Genomic DNA, 17,579 nt, shown 5'->3' with positions numbered 1-17,579 from the left:
CTCAGCGCCCTACATCGTGGTAGTAAGCGCTATTTATATGTTATCCTTGAATTATGGGGAGTTATCCGATCCCTGAAGGCGGACTTTGCACAGAGGAATGTCGGCCGCCGGTGGAATGCCCGCCCGGTGCCAGTCGCTGCCCCGCCGCCCCTGTGCCCAGCAGGCACGTGAGTTCAGCACACAGCTGCAGAAATGAAGTGGGCGAGGAATGGAGCGGCCCCCTCCCGTCCCACCCCCGCTTCTGTTGTGATCCGGTTCCAGCTCAGTAAATCTGGCGGCCCCACTACCTGTCTCCGCCCCCGCCCTCCCGGGCTCGTATTTCCCTTTTAACGGAGCGCCCCCCTCGGCTGGGCACAGAGGGAGGTGGAGCAGAGGGGACAGACAGCAGCATCCCGGCCTCAGCCTTCACACCGGAGCATCCTCACTCCTGGTACCCAGGGTCAGGCAGAGGGGCGCGGGTGCCCCACACCCCGGAAAGGATGCCTTCCTCCGAGGGGCTCCTGCTGGTCCTCTGTGCAGCGGCGGTGGTCGCCTCCCAAGGTAAGATAAGACCCCATACACGGAATTTCAACTTTTTAAAAAGTGCTTGTTTTATATAGCGCCATGCACGGCGGCTTCGGGGCACTTGATAACACTTAACTTCGGAATTTAACTCATCTCAGAGAATCCCCGAAACTTTGAAGCTAAATTCCCAGGTGTGTGGAGAGGAACAAACAAAAGTTGTCCAAAGTCACACAAGGTGTGCAAGCTCTGAGTGAAAGACAGCCCTCCGGGCTCCGTGTTCACACTTACCCCAGAAATCTACTCCTTCTCTCAGTAGAGTAGAGCTGTAGAGAGTGACGTGCCCAGAAGCGCCCTTTGACGCACTCTTCGCCAGGAACGAGCGAGAGGCTAGGCGCGGTTTTACAGCGCCTACTGCAGCGCGCACTCTCTCCAGGCGCCGAGTGTGCGCTCGCTGTGCGTGAGTACGCTCTGTGCGTGTCTACACGTAAGACTCCCGTGGACTCCGCAGATTTAAGGCGAGAAATGTAAAGGCTGAAATGGCGCAGAAGATACATTATACAGTCCCACTAGACAAGAACAGGTGTGTCAGTCCCTGCACTTCCGGCGGCGAGTAGTGACGGCTCAATGGCACTGCGCCCCTGTGTCTATCTTGTTGTGATATCAATTATCTCCTTACACTAGAGCTAGCTACAACCGCCCTGCAGCTTCGCAGCGCTGTAAACAGTCTGCCCTTGAAAGCGCGCCAAATCTAATGTACTGAGGGCCAGTGGACAAATGCAGCTGCGGAGGGCCACGCTATGCTGCTCAGTTGGCTACATTACATTATGCGGCAAGAAATGACTCATTATGCGGCACATTTTGTGCCAGCATTAATTGTCGATTTTGTCTTTTTCTTTCACGAACGTTTCACCTCTTCTTTAGTACCAGTTGAACATCTAACCGCAATCAGCAACTGAAAGGTGTTAACCTTTGCAGAGGGCCTTCTACGGCGCAGTAACACTTGGGCAGATTTTTTAATAACTTTGGATCTGGTTGAGCCAGAATAAATAGATTTTTCCTCAAAATCTGCACATTATGCAGCAGATGACGGCGTTACGGGTGGGCGGAACCCCCGGAGTTTCACTCCGCGGAATTCTGCGGAGTTATATTAAACCTCTGCGAGATTCAGCGGAGTTTCGTAAGCGGCGGAATCATCAGTCACACTGATTTTTAGCACTGGGAGCTTGTTCCGCACTGCAAACATCAGCGCAAACGGCACCGCGCAAACGGCACAGCACAGCGCGCGCAGCTTCTTTCTGCGGCTCGAGTAGATTTTCTAGTCGAGTGGCGCATTCTCACTGTGAACGGCTGCAAACTGCCGGAGACCGCCCACAGCGAGAAAGTCTCTCCAGGTAGCATCCTAGTGCCTGAAAACTGCGCTAGAGGATGCAAATTCTCGCTCGCACTCGCCAACTTAACATTGGCGAGCCGCGCGGAGGAAAAAACTCCAGCACGCGATGGTTGGCGGAGTTTTTGCCAGAACTTTGCATTACAAGTGTAACATGAAGTAGGCAAAACTCACTGAACTTAGTCGGGGAACAAAATTTAGCCCCACCCCTAGTTATGTGACGTGTGACAAATGCACAATTATACAGAAAACACTTTGGCTGCTGAATTGCTTAATTGCGTTGGCCCTGGTTGTGCTCAGTGTTTCAATGTATCGACATTGGAAGATGAAAGACAGTGAACCTACAGAGATTCAAAGGTTGACTATCATGACCTGTTGAGTGCATGCAGAGCTCTACAGCACGTGCGTTAACCCACTGACCTATCTCTCCTTACGGTGTTAACTACTGTAGGAAGTCAAAAGAACTCTATGTCATTTATATATATATTACTATGCATGCATGTATTTGTATAATTCGGGGAGCAGCGTTTACAACGCAACTTTTACCACGCACTACCTTTACCACGCAACTTTTACTACAACGACTTGCGCTGGGGGTGGCGCTGTAGGATAGGGAATGGTTTAATTTACTATCCAAAACCTTCCCTACTATCCACGGGGACTGGAGTTGGAATAGTAAATTAAACTATTCACTATCCAGTGCCCCCCAACGCAAGTCGTTGAAACGACTTGCGTTGTAAAAGTTGCGTGATAAAGGCATGCGTAGTAACGACATACATCTGTATAATTCATTTGCACAGTGCCTTTGGCCGCAGTGCAACTTCGGAGCGCTACAGAAATTCTGAAGAGAATCAAGGAAGGCGGTAGTAAAAGGAAACACTGGGCTGGTATTGGTACAGAACTTTCCTACTCCTTCTGAGGCAGAGAGCACTTTCGTGGGGGTGGAGTAAAACCTGTTCTGTTTGAATCCTTTATAAAGAGATCTGCGCCTGACAGGGCGAGTTCTACAGAAATATGCCGCGGTCTTCACTCGTTCCCACCTTCATGGAATTATGTGGAATGCTGCAGCTTTTGGTCCCAAATGCATTAACTACTCATTTGTTAAGATATGAGCTAACAATTTATGGTAAATAAAAAGAGCACAAGAGGAAGCTTAGTGGGTTAATGTGTGAGCTGCAGAGAGCTGTGTATTGTAGAGTAACATGTTGTGTAGTGCTCACTGCCCCTACATAGGGGCGTTGAAGCACTTGTTGCAGGGGTATGAAGCACACGCTGTAGGGTGTGTGGTTGTAGGGATGGGGTCTTTGTTCTGATCCTGTGTGGGAAGTGTTTCCATGTGGTGAGTGGAGTCCACCCAGCTGCAGTTGTGGGACGTAGCGCTTCGCAGTGTGATGGATAAACAAGTATGAGAGGCGCACAGGTGATGGTTTTCAGTAAGCTGGCAGCTTCGAGCAGCTCCACAGGTCTCTTTATGTTATTTCTGGTGCTCGTAGTACGCTTAGCAGTTTCCTGCACAGAGTTGCACAGTCTGAGATACATAGTTTAAAGTTTATGGTCCTGACCGGGGTCTGGGACGGACGCAGGTACCGTCCTCCCTTATATGTCGTCATTGTGAGATGTCACGAGGCGCTTGTGTGGGAGGGACAGTGGTGATTACATTAGCGCCCCGCCCCCCCCCCCCCCCCTGTTGGCCAGTGGTACATGGCGGACCTTCTCAGCTATCCCACGCCTCTCCAGTCGGTGCTGTGGACTGGTCCGGTGCTGGGTGTTGGACACGACCTGCCGCGGTCCTGTCTTATGCCAGTGCAGGAGACTCGAGCAGTATGAAGGGGTCATTATGCAGTTGTTTGAACTACAATTAGTGAGGGGCAGGATAGGTATGTATAAATATACATTACAGTGGGGCTGACTCAGCCTTTCATCTTTCGAGAGCTATAACACGAGTGGGATAGTGGAAAGAGTTTCAACTGTTGATTACAGCACTAGGGGGGCATATCATCAAGGCGGCGCTATGAAATTATTGCCGCTTTTGAGTCCATTTTCGGGCTAAAAGCGGTGATAATTTCATCGCCTTATCAGCAAAGACACACTATCGCACATTTTGCTGACTTAGCGCCAGTTACAACAACGCCGAGCTTTGCATTTCTAATGAGATGCAAAGTGGGCGTTCCTCCCCGAAATAACTGGAGAAATGTCGCTAACCGACATATCACCAATTATCAAGCTGCACGCTAACAGGCAGAGCGACAAGAAAAGTAGTGCTAACCACAGTTATCGCTACTTTCCTTACCCCTGCTTGTAATCTGATTTAGCAATGTAATCCAATGGGAGGTGGATTACATGGCTGAGACCACCCTGCCCTATCAGCAAGGTATCGTCAGTCGCAGTGTGATTATCGCTGGATTTCCAACGATAATCACTCTGTTTTCCAGCTAACGCTTGGATTCCTATCGCATTGGAGATATGCGTTGCTGACAGCATGCTATCTCCGCGATAGGAACCAGCGTTCGCCGGCGATAAATATCCTAGTGCTAAGTGCGCTTAACTATAATTATCGCCTGGCCTTGCTGATATGCCCCTAGAGTCGGCTTGTGTGATTCACTTTCACGACTCTCCATCTCAAGACAGTGAGTAGTTGCTGAGGCAGCGCTAGAACAGTTACCTGTTGAGGTACCGTACATCTAAAACAGACACCATCCCAGGTACCATCAACGCTTACTACCTGAGGTGCTGCTGCAACAAGTGCTGGCTGAGGTACTGCCATCACTAGCAGCTGCTGAAGTACAACCCTCACTAGCAGCCGCTGAGGTACAGCCCTCACTAGCAGCCACTGAGGTACAGCCCTCACTAGCAGCCGCTGAGGTACAGCTTTCATGAGCACCTTTTGAGGTACAGCCCTCACTAGCAGCCACTGAGGTACAGTCCTCACTAGCAGCCATCGAGGTACAGCCCTCACTAGCAGCCGCTGAGGTACAGCCCTCACTAGCAGCCATTGAGGTGCAGCCCTCACTAGCAGCCGCTGAGGTACAGCCCTCACTAGCACCTGCTGAGGTACAGCCCTCACTAGCACCTGCTGAGGTACAGCCCTCATTAGCAGCCGCTGAGGTACAGCCCTCACTAGCGCCTGCTGAGGTACAACCCTCCCTAGCAGCCACTGAGGTACAGCCCTCACTAGCAGGCGCTGAGGTACAGCCCTCACTAGCAGCCGCTGAGGTACAGCCCTCACTAGCAGCCGCTGAGGTACAGCCCTCACTAGCAGCCGCTGAGGTACAGCCCTCACTAGCACCTGCTGAGGTACAGCCCTCGAGGTGCAGCCCTCACTAGCAGGCGCTGAGGTGCAGCCCTCACTAGCAGGCACTGAGGTACAGCCCTCACTAGCAGCCGCTGAGGTACAGCTTTCATGAGCACCTTTTGAGGTACAGCCCTCACTAGCAGCCACTGAGGTACAGTCCTCACTAGCAGCCATCAAGGTACAGCCCTCACTAGCAGCCGCTGAGGTACAGCCCTCACTAGCAGCCATCGAGGTGCAGCCCTCACTAGCAGCCATCGAGGTGCAGCCCTCACTAGCAGCCGCTGAGGTACAGCCCTCACTAGCAGCCGCTGAGGTACAGCCCTCACTAGCGCCTGCTGAGGTACAACCCTCCCTAGCAGCCACTGAGGTACAGCCCTCACTAGCAGGCGCTGAGGTACAGCCCTCACTAGCAGCCGCTGAGGTACAGCCCTCACTAGCAGCCGCTGAGGTACAGCCCTCACTAGCAGCCGCTGAGGTACAGCCCTCACTAGCACCTGCTGAGGTACAGCCCTCACTAGCAGCCATCGAGGTGCAGCCCTCACTAGCAGGCGCTGAGGTGCAGCCCTCACTAGCAGGCGCTGAGGTGCAGCTCTCACTAGCAGGCGCTGAGTTACAGCCCTCACTAGCAGCCATCGAGGTACAGCCCTCACTAGCAGACGCTGAGGTACAGCTCTCACAACTGCTGGCTGATGAATAGTACTCTATGTCCTTTGCCCACAAGTTTATAGCAAATAAGCCCTATCATGAATCTTACTGGAAAATAGCACTATTTGTCAACAAGATTCACCCTAGGTTTTAACATGAAGAAGAGGCCATGGACCGGATGGGCACATATACTTTACTAATTTCTCCAATTTAAATGGGATTTCTCCCAAACAGGTGTTTAAGATTATTTGCAGATGCGATCCCCATCACCTGGCAGCAATTCAAGCATGTTCTCATCCATCTGTTCGCCCACCTTTCATCCGTCCCTCCTTTCATCCTCTGGCCATAAGGCACGGTCAGGGTTTCTTCAACAGGTTGGTGTTGCTGCATGCATGGGTGCCTATGGGTGTGCCAGTCCGTGTGTACATGGACGTGTGCAGCTCTACCTACAAGAGTGCATGTGTGAATGCTATGCTAATGCGCTGGTCTGTGACATATAGCGCCTTCACAGGGAGAATTAGTTTCACTTGCTTTTAAAAACGAATGTTTGGGGAGCATTTGCACATTTGTAAGCCAAGAGGACTCAAAGATAGCAGGGTTCACTCTACAAGCCTCGCTTGGCACCACATTGTGTTATATCCGATCAAGTACCAAGTCTGTGGCTCGTCTACTCCAAGACTTAGAGATTGTTCATCCACACATGCACACAACCACCCACCACACATGCACACCGCCACCCTCCACACATGCACACAACCACCCACCACACATACACACAGCCACCCGCCACACAAACACACAGCCACCTGCCACTCAAACACACAGCCACCCGCCACACATGCACACAGCCACCCACCACACATACACACAGCCACCCGCCACACATGCACACAGCCACACGCCACACATGCACACAGCCACCCACCACACATGCACACCGCCACCCTCCACACAAACACACAGCCACCCGCCACACATACACACAGCCACCCTCCACACATACACACAGCCACCCGCCACACATGCACACCGCCACCCTCCACACATGCACACTGCCACCCTCCACACATGCACACCGCCACCCACCACACATACACACAGCCACCCGCCACACATGCACACAGCCACCCACCACACATACACACAGCCACCCGCCACACATGCACACAGCCACAAGCCACTAATGCACACAACGAACCACCACACATGCACACCGCCACCCTCCACACAAACACACAGCCACCCGCCATGCATACACACAGCCACCCTCCACACATACACACAGCCACCCGCCACACATGCACACAGCCACCCGCCACACATGCACACAACCACCCACCACACATGCACACCGCCACCCGCCACACAAACACACAGCCACCCGCCACACATGCACACAACAACCTGCCACACATGCACACCGCCACCCTCAACACATGCACACAACCACCCACCACACATGCACACCGCCACCCCCCACACATACACACAGCCACCCTCCACACATGCACACCGCCACCCTCCACACATACACACAGCCACCCGCCACACATGCACACAGCCACCCGCCACACATGCACACAGCCACCCTTCACACATGCACAGCGCCACCCTCTACATCGCCACCCCCCACACATACACACAGCCACCCGCCACACATACACACAGCCAACCCCCACACATGCACACCGCCACCTGCTACACATACACACAACCTGCCACCCTCCACATACACACAGCCACCCGCCACACATGCACACAAACACCCGCCACACATGCACACATCAACCCGCCACACATGCACACCGCCACCCTCAACACATGCACACAACCACCCACCACACATGCACACCGCCACCAGCCACACATACACACAGCCACCCTCCACACATACACACAGCCACCCTCCACACATGCACACCGCCACCCCCCACACATGCACACCGCCACCCACCACACATACACACAGCCACCCTCCACACATGCACACCGCCACCCGCCACACATGCACACAGCCACCCGCCACACATGCACACAGCCACCCGCCACACATGCACACAGCCACCCTCCACACATGCACATCGCCACCCTCTACATCGCCACCCCCACACATACACACAGCCACCTGCCACACATGCACACCGCCACCCGCTACACATACACACAACAACCCGCCACACACACAGCCACCCGCCACACATGCACACAGCCACCCTTCACACATGCACAGCGCCACCCTCTACATCGCCACCCCCCACACATACACACAGCCACCCGCCACACATACACACAGCCAACCCACACACATGCACACCGCCACCTGCTACACATACACACAACCTGCCACCCTCCACATACACACAGCCACCCGCCACACATGCACACAAACACCCGCCACACATGCACACATCAACCCGCCACACATGCACACCGCCACCCTCAACACATGCACACAACCACCCACCACACATGCACACCGCCACCAGCCACACATACACACAGCCACCCTCCACACATACACACAGCCACCCTCCACACATGCACACCGCCACCCCCCACACATGCACACCGCCACCCACCACACATACACACAGCCACCCTCCACACATGCACACCGCCACCCGCCACACATGCACACAGCCACCCGCCACACATGCACACAGCCACCCGCCACACATGCACACAGCCACCCTCCACACATGCACATCGCCACCCTCTACATCGCCACCCCCACACATACACACAGCCACCTGCCACACATGCACACCGCCACCCGCTACACATACACACAACAACCCGCCACACACACAGCCACCCTCCACACATACACACAGCCACCCCCCACACATGCACATAGCCACCCACCACACATACACACAGCCACCCGCCACACATACACACAGCCACCTCCCACACATGCACACTGCCACCCTCCACACATGCACACAGCCACCCCCCACACATGCACACCGCCACCCCCCACACATACACAGAGCCATCCTCCACACAAACACACCACCACCGTCCACAGATACACACAGCCACCCCCCACACATGCACAAAGCCACCCCCCACACATACACACAGCCACCCCCCACACATACACACAGCCACCCCCACACATGCACACCGCCACCCTCCACACATACACACAGCCACCGCCACACATGCACACAGCCACCCGCCACACATGCACACAGCCACCCTCCACACATGCACAGTGCCACCCTCTACATCGCCACCCCCCACACATACACACAGCCACCCGCCACACATACACACAGCCACCCCCCACATGCACACCGCCACCCGCTACACATACACACAAAAACCCGCCACACACACAGCCACACTCCACACATACACACAGCCACCCGCCACACATACACATAACCACCCACCACACATGCACACCGCCACCTCCACACATACACACAGCCACCCGCCACACATACACACAGCCACCCCCCACACATGCACACAGCCACCCTCCACACATGCACACTGCCACCCTCCACACATGCACACCGCCACCCACCACACATACACACAGCGACCCGCCACACATGCACACCGCCACCCGCCACACATACACACAGCCACCCGCCACACATGCACCCCGCCACCCGCCACCCATACACACAACCCGCCACACACACAGCCACCCTCCACACAGACACACAACCACCCTCCACACATACACACAACCACCCTCCACACATACACACAACCACCCTCCGCACAAACACACAACCACCCGCCACACATACATACAACCACCCGCCACACATACACACAACCACCCGCCACCCTCCACCCTGCTGCTGCCCACTGACTCTTCTGGGCGATCTTTTCTTTGGTCAGTCTGTTACCCTCCTTCAATCTCTATCTTTTTATTTACTAATCTCAAGCTCCCTGAAGATGAGGCGATGTGTAATTTTGAGTAAAAATCTAAATAAAGTAAAATATGTCTTCTTTGTGTGCAATCAGTTTACAAAAGAAACCAGGTCAGATTGTGTCACTGGCTGCTCACAATTAAATCCCAAACTCTGTCACCTTTGGCTGCAGTGACTGGCCTACCTGGTGCTTTGTTTTTTGGTGTATCACCCTGACTTCTGGGAAATAATGAACTCACCCTACTTTAAGACTCATAGGGACCCGACCCGAGATACTAATGTGGGTGAAGTGGAATGGGTGGAACACTTCGCAAACATCTTTTCTCCCACCTCTTCTCTTGTTCAACCACCCCAACTACACCCTCAGGTACCCAGGATAACTTATCCTTCTCACTTATAGAAGTTAGGTATGGGCTAGCGGTTGCAGTACAGGAAAGGCCCCCCGGCCCAATAGACTTTTTTCTGGACAATGTATATCTCCCTGGTTCTTCCACTGACCAATGTATTTAACCCGTTCCGTGCTTGCGTCGGCCAACGGCCGACACAAGCACTACCTCGCTGGTGCTGCGCAAGTCCGTTGGCCAACGCAGCCCCGCCCACTCTTTATTTCTCCCGCACTGCGGGAGAATTTGCCCCGCGGTTAAGGGGTTAATAATATAGCCATAGTAGGCCCCCCTCCCTCCTGGAAAACCAGCGTAAATATCCCGATTCACAAAAAGGTAGATAGGGGAAGTCCTAAGAACTACAGGCCTATTTCACTTTTTGACACAACAGTGAAACTCATGGGTCGACTTCTCCTGTCCATGGAGGCCTGGGCACCAGACAGGAAAATACTAATGCAGCCTCAGTACGGGTTCCAGCGGGGAAAAGGCCGGTAGATCAGTGCCTGAAGCTTTCACTGATTATGGACAAATATACTAGATCAAAGGGTGGGAAAATCCATCTCGCCTTTATGGATCTTTCATCAGCATTTGACTGTGTCTCCCACTCCAAGCTCTGGTCTATAAGGGATGGGGATTGATCTGCCCATGATCGATTTCATCCGGCAACTATACACAGATGCTTGTGCATCTGTCCGATATGGGAAAAATGGGGAATGTTCCCGCCCTTTTAAGATCCTACAGGTGGTAAGGCAGGGTTGCCTCCTCACCCCGTTCCTATTTTCCATCTACACGAACGGTGTTGAAAAAGCTCTTGTGGGCGCAACCCCGGATCTCCCTGTGTCCGATTCCCTTCAGATGCCAATTCTGGCCTACGCTGACGATGCTGTCCTGGTCGCCAGAATGGGGATAGGATAGGGCTCCAACGTCTTATAACAGCCTACGCGGCTTTTATGGACTCTTTGGACCCCAAAGTCAACCAGACGAAGTCATTTGCAATTGTAGCAGGGGGTGGGGACTGAGATAAAACCCCATACCTCCATATAGACTCATGGAAAATTGAGGTGGTTGATCCTTCCCTTACTTAGGGGTACTCTTTGACAAAGAACAAACATGGTCACGGTTGGTTGACGGAAGGGCTATGGGAGTGGAGAGAAGCCTAACAGTGATAAAAACCTTTACGAATAGGATGGGTGCAAAACCACGAGCCGCTATTTAACATATTTACCATGCCAAAACAAAGTCTGCAGCAACTTATGGGGCAGGCATCTGGGGTATGGCACCCACTGACCCACTCCAAACCATTGAGAATAGATTTTTTAAGTCCTTGGTGTCCCTCCCGCAATCCCACTCAAACTATATATTGCACACAGAATTGGGCTTATCCTATATCAGACGTAATTAGACCAGCCCCAATCCTACTCTGGCTCTCCATATGGCGCCGGGATACAGCGACCCTAACCCAAAATATAACAAGAGACTGCCTAAGATTGGAGAACTACAGCAGGGTCAGATGGTTAAACTATGGAGAACTAGAGATGACTGCTGTAGGGGTGAAATAATTATTTAAGGACCCAACGGCCTGTAGAAAGACGTCAAGGCAAAGGGTGGTGGATATATTTATGCTTAAGGCCGAACACATTCGAAGGGAGAAGAGCTACAACAAAAAGTCGGTCCTGGCTTACCAATTAACACCACGAATGTTAGAGGGAGGATACTTTCACCTAGGGGATATCTCATCACCACAACACAAATTCATAAGACTGTGATTTCGCCTGAACCCGATGCCATTGATGTTAGGGTTCCCAGCGAAAAGGTTTATTTATTTATTTATTTAGTCATTTGTAGAGCGCACAGCTACCTCCAACGGAGGTGTCCCGGCGCTGAAAACCGTAACTCCAAGGGTTCAGAGGGGTGCAGGAAGGGAGGGGAATTAAATTAGGGAAAAGAGCCAGGTCTTGAGTTTTTTTCGAAAAAGAGGTTTTGATGTCAGGAATCTCAGTTCCATGGGCAAATGATTCCACAGTCTGGAGGTGGTTACTGCAAAGGCCCTTCTCCCGCTCATGCAAGGCGAAAGCGGGGGCAGATCATTAGGCGGAGATGGTTTGATCTAAGATTTCTCAATGCTTGTGAGAGCTTCATTCTATGTCTCAAGTAGATGTGGCCACGATCATTAACACCTTGGGTGCTAGTGATATTTTCCTCCTGTGTTGAAAATTATATTTTCCCATTGTTTGTGACAAGGTCAACTCGTCATAAGCACAGCGCAGGTAACACCCATGACGAGCTGACCTTGTCACAAGCATGGAAGTGGTTAAGTGCTCTAAAAGCAAGGATTAAAGATTTAAATTGGTTGCAGAGTCTCACTGGAAGCCAGTGAAGTTTGATAAGGTGGGGTGAGATAGAATGACGGTAAGGAATGTTGCAAATCAATCTGGCCGCTGAGTTCTGAACCGTCTGTAATTGATTTATTAGATACGCCGGAGCTCCAACATAAAGACTATTAGCGTAGTCCAAATGAGTGGTCATGAGGGCATGGACCACTGTCTTGCTTGAGTCCAATGGCAGGAAAGGGAGGATTGTTTTTATCATCCGGAGTTTTCCGAAGCAGGATGTGGTAACTTTTTGATTTGTGGCTTGCATGAGAGAGCAGTATTGAATTGAAAACCTAGGTTACGGGCAGATTGGACTGGTACCGGTGGGGGGTTTAGTTCGGTCGGCCACCATAGACTGGAAGAAATGGGGGATTTCTGATTTAAAAAAAGAACTTCCGTCTTGTCTGTATTGAGTTTTAAATTATTGAAAGACATCCATGCAGCGATATGCACCATGCAATGACGGAAGTTGTAAAATGATTGTTCAGAGTGGTCCTTAAAGGAGAACACCAACTGGGTATCGTCGGCGTAAAAATTTACTCTGACGCCCCAGGATTCTACCACTTTTGCCAATGATTTTAGATACACATTGAATAAAAGAGGGCTAAGGGCGGAGCCCTGTGGAACTCCCCAGATCAATGGTTTCTTAGTAGGATAAAAAGGGTCCAGCATCACCTGTTGAAATCTATCTACAAGGAAAGATTTAATCCAAGCAAGAGGCGTACCGCCGACACCTACCTCTTGCAAGCGAGTGAGCAGCATGTCATGGGAGATGGTGTCAAATGCAGCGGATAGGTCGAGGAGAACCAACATGGCCTCCTCTCCCCTATCCGTGCATTCCCTGATTGACTCAGACACCTCAAGTAGGGCTGACTCAGTGCTGAAGTTCGGTCTAAACCCTGATTGGGAGTCATGGAGCAGTGAGTTTGATTCCAAATAGTTATAGAGCTGCTCTTGTACTGCCTTCTCCAGTACTTTGGCTGGCTTGGATAGAAGTGAGATAGGTCGGTAATTGCTTAGGCAGGATGGATCAATACTTGTTTTTTTTGGATGGGGATAAGCATTGCATGTTTCCATGTGGAGGGAACGATTCCTGAAGATAAGGAAGAGTTCCAAATTTCAAGTAGGGGATTGATAATTAATGGGGCAATTACATTCATGACCCGGGCCGGGGCTGGGTCCAAAGGAGAGCTTGATTTGCATTTTAAGAATAGATTCAGTGCGTTTTCCTTGGTAAGTGGTTTAAAAGTAGTGAAAGCATTCGTGTAGGGGGTGAATGGGACTTCAGTACTTTCTGTTCCGTTTTGAAGAATAGTTGCCGTGATGTTGGCAATTTTGTTAGCGAAGAACTCAGATAAATCTTCGCTGAATGCTTGGGAAGGAGAAGCAGATGCAGATAGAGCGATGGGGTTGGTAAATTCTTTAACAATGTTAATGAGGGCTTCAGTTGAATTTTTTGCATTGGCAATGGTTTCTGCAAAAAAGACGCTCATAGAGTTACGTTTAAGTTTGCGAAACTCCTTGAGGGCCTGTCTATAGAGTGATTTGGACGCGGGGTCATATGTTCGACGCCATTGTCGCTCCAACTTTTTGCATTGGCTTCTCTTTTCTGTTAGTTCCAAGGTAAACCAGGGAGCTGATGGTTTTTGTCTACGGGAGATGAGGGTCTGTAACGGGGCGACTTTGTCAATGGCAGTCGTAAGATCATTGTTGAATGTGAGGACCGCTTCATTGAGATCGTTAGAGGAAGAATTAACATTATTATTATATACTTGCTCACGGGCAGTACAGGAAATTTTGTGCCATTTTCTGCCTTGTGTTCTGATGGCGGATTCCCTTTTAATAGATGGAGGTAGAGCTACCTGGAATGGGATCAAAAAAATTATCAGACCATGTCAGAGGAGTGGACGGAAGGATTTTTAGTTTAGGGCAGTTGGAAAAAATAAGGTCTAGGGTGTGTCCTGCAACATGTGTAGGACCCCTCATCCCTTGAGTCAGATTAATATTTTGCATAGAGTCTAGGAGAAAAGTAGCGCGATTGCAGCTACTTACATCCACATGGTGGTTGGAGTCTCCTAGTACCGTAAAGTGAGGATATTTAATAGACAGGTCTGCAATAATTGCCAATAAATCAGAGATGGCAGATTGAGGGGTATTAGGGGGGATGTAGACCAAGATTCCTGAAAGAATAGCTGTGGAAGAGTCCGAGACTGAGAAATATAATGCCTCTAAGGGCTTTATATTGGTAATTTTCCTCGACGTGATTGTCAGGTGGGTCTTTAGGATTATTGCAATTCCTCCACCCTTTTTTGGCCCCCCACGGCTAATTCCTGTAAATCGATAGTCAATGGGTAGGGCAAGGGAGATGTCTGTGTTGGAGGAGTCTTTGATCCATGTCTCCGTAAGGAACAATAAGTCCCAGGACAAGGTAGACAATAACAACCAAATATCACTGGCATGACATGGTATAGATCGACAACTAAGCAATCCCATAGAGTATGTTTTCATGGGTGGGGGCATGCTAATTGCAGTATTATGGGAACAGTTTGGATGTGGGGAGAAAGCAAATGAGCAGTTTTGACATTTAAACATAGAGGGGGTGGACTGGGCAAGATTACATGGTGTGGGGGGAATGCAGGTTATCTTACCTAAGTCTAGAAGCTGAGATTTGGTCCAGATTAGCCTGTGTGCGGGGAGAGCACTAACAGCATGACTGGCCCTTGGCGCGGAGCTGGCGCGGACGGGCGCAGACGGGCTTGCCTTAGGCGCACGTTCGGCACGCAAACGGCGCGCCCCCTTTTCTGAAGCGCGTTCGAAAGAGGCACATATTTTATAGATGCTGAGTGATAACAAGAGAGGGCGTGGCCTCAAGAAAGGGGCGTGTCCCAGGGGTGCGCCGGTAATGGCGGCAATGCGGTTTGTTTACGTCCCTCTACAGCGCTAGGGTCCGCTGCGCGTGTTTTGGCAGGAGCGTGCTTGCAGGTAGGGTGAAGGTTTAAGAACAACACACAAAATGGTGACACTCAAAGTTTTAAAAGTTTTAACAGTAAAGCTCCCGGCTTCCGCCTCAGGAGATACAGTTATCCAAATGGTGCTAGCATTCAGCGTCTTTAAATAATCAGGGTCGGTGGGCGTGGCCTCAAGAAAGGGGCGTGGCCCTAGGGCACGCCGGTAATGGCGACAATGCTGTTTGTTTACGTCCCTTGGCAGCGCTAGGGTCCGCTGTGCGTGTTTAACCACTCAGAATTGACCCTTGGCCCCTGTGATATGCATTCTCCCCAAACTGATCTTCACTTATTTTTTTTCTGTGGTTTTTATAAGAAGGCAAGAAAAGAATCTATTGTTCCGATTTTAAAGCGGTATAATTTCAAACAATGTAGGGTTGCACTCTATTTCTTTAAATCACGGCCTGATCCTTTAGTCTGCTTTTTGGTAGTGACGTTTCTGTGGGCCTAATTGAAAACAAGCATTTACAATGCAATGGTTTCGCCTTTGTTAAAGTTAGAGCTATTGGCATTGCTCTTGACATTATTTTTATTTATGTATTTTTTAACATAAATAAATGGCATTGTCATTTACAATGCCACTAGCTTTATCTCTCGCAAATGACACACACAGAGCCCCCCCCACACACACAGCCACACAAAGCTCCCCACACACACAGCCGCACAAAGCTCCCCACACACACAGCCGCACAAAGCTCCCCCCACACGCAGCCACACAAAGCTCCCCACACACACAGCCACACAAACCTCCCCACACACACAGCCACACAAACTTCCCCACACACACAGCCACACAGAGCCCTCCACACACACCCACATGGCACAAGCAGGCAACAGGGGCACACTGAGGCACAAGCAGGCAACAGGGGCACACGGACGCACAAGCAGGTAACAGGGGCACACTGAGGCACAAGCAGGCAACAGGGGCACACGGAGGCACAAGCAGGCAACAGGGGCACACGGAGGCACAAGCAGGCAACAGGGGCACAAGCAGGCAACAAGGGCACATGACAATGGGGGTCCCTGGTGAAACGCGCCCTCGCCCCTCACCGGCGGGAAGCCACGCAGAGAGGCGTTTTTGTTTTTCTAAGCCCTATTTGTTTTTTTTCCATCATCCACCGGCCTTTCAGCAGCCTGGGGCTTTCTCTTGAAGTAGTGGGGCAGGGAAGCAAGCACAGCGAGGGGGCAGGGAACTAAAATTAAATTACTAAAAATAAAATATTCCATGTTGCAATTAAAGTTACCATCACCCAGTCACTCGTTAATGACTGTAAAAACAGCATCATCGCCTATGTACTAAAGGGAGGAGTAAAGAACCTCAGGATGCCCTTCAGTGTAAAAGTCTTCATTGGCTTAGGGTGCAGGTGAGTCTTACTTTTGTTTGAGATAATGATTTGAGCAGGCCCTGTCCTGTCCTGATGCTCTATTCATTAGGTAAAGACAGGCACCAAGAAACAAGTTAAAATAATACAATAAGATGCACACATGCCACATCAAAATGTTGCTATGATATTTTTCATCTTGGGGTGCATGATTTATAAGCTGGACTTTATTGCACCCAATAAGTACCATAAAGAGAGAGATTAGGGGCCTAAGATAGAACGTCAAAGGCTTCATTAAACTGGAACGTTTTAAAAATGTTGCTAAAATGTATGTGTTCTTGCTGTTTTCTGCAATCCTGTGGTAGGCATGTTACAGAACAACTGTTGTACTAAAACTGTTTTGCCCCCAAAGCTGCAACGTGCTCTGCCAGAGTCCTTGGATTTGTAGTGTGCATATCTTTTCATCCCTTTGTTGTCCAAAATATACTGGGGTGCGGGGAGTTGCAAATATTGTGTATAAGGGAATAGCGAGCAAGGAAAGAGGACTTTCTCTCGGAGATAAATAACAGGGCAAGTCTTATGAAAAGCTTCTTGTTTATGGCAAAGTTGGAGTTCATCACAATTCCAATGTTCTTCACCTTGGAGGCCATATAAAATCCCCAAGAGGTACACACCATGTAAATAGTAATAACTGGGAAAGTTCTGAGGAGTTTGTAGCTGCTGGCAGCATTCTTGTATCTACCATAAAGGAGTCATGGATGGTCAGAGACTCA

General features: G+C 50.7%; 1 protein-coding gene across 1 annotated transcript in view; it reads left to right on the top strand.

Moving 5' to 3' along the window:
- Positions 1-371: 371 nt before the first annotated feature.
- LOC147666496 (cartilage intermediate layer protein 2-like) overlaps positions 372-17,579 on the top strand; it is a 105,809-nt gene continuing 88,601 nt past the window's right edge. The window contains exon 1 of the mRNA XM_086949037.1: positions 372-540. Coding sequence (XP_086805163.1) covers positions 480-540 — 61 coding nt within the window. The 5' untranslated portion in view covers positions 372-479. The remainder of the gene's footprint in view (positions 541-17,579) is intronic.

Source organism: Lissotriton vulgaris, unplaced genomic scaffold, assembly GCF_964263255.1.
Source record: "Lissotriton vulgaris unplaced genomic scaffold, aLisVul1.2 SCAFFOLD_3966, whole genome shotgun sequence".
Lineage (NCBI taxonomy): Eukaryota > Metazoa > Chordata > Amphibia > Caudata > Salamandridae > Lissotriton > Lissotriton vulgaris.
The sequence above is the reverse complement of the archived record's forward strand: the minus strand, read 5'-3'. Positions and strand labels throughout refer to the sequence as shown.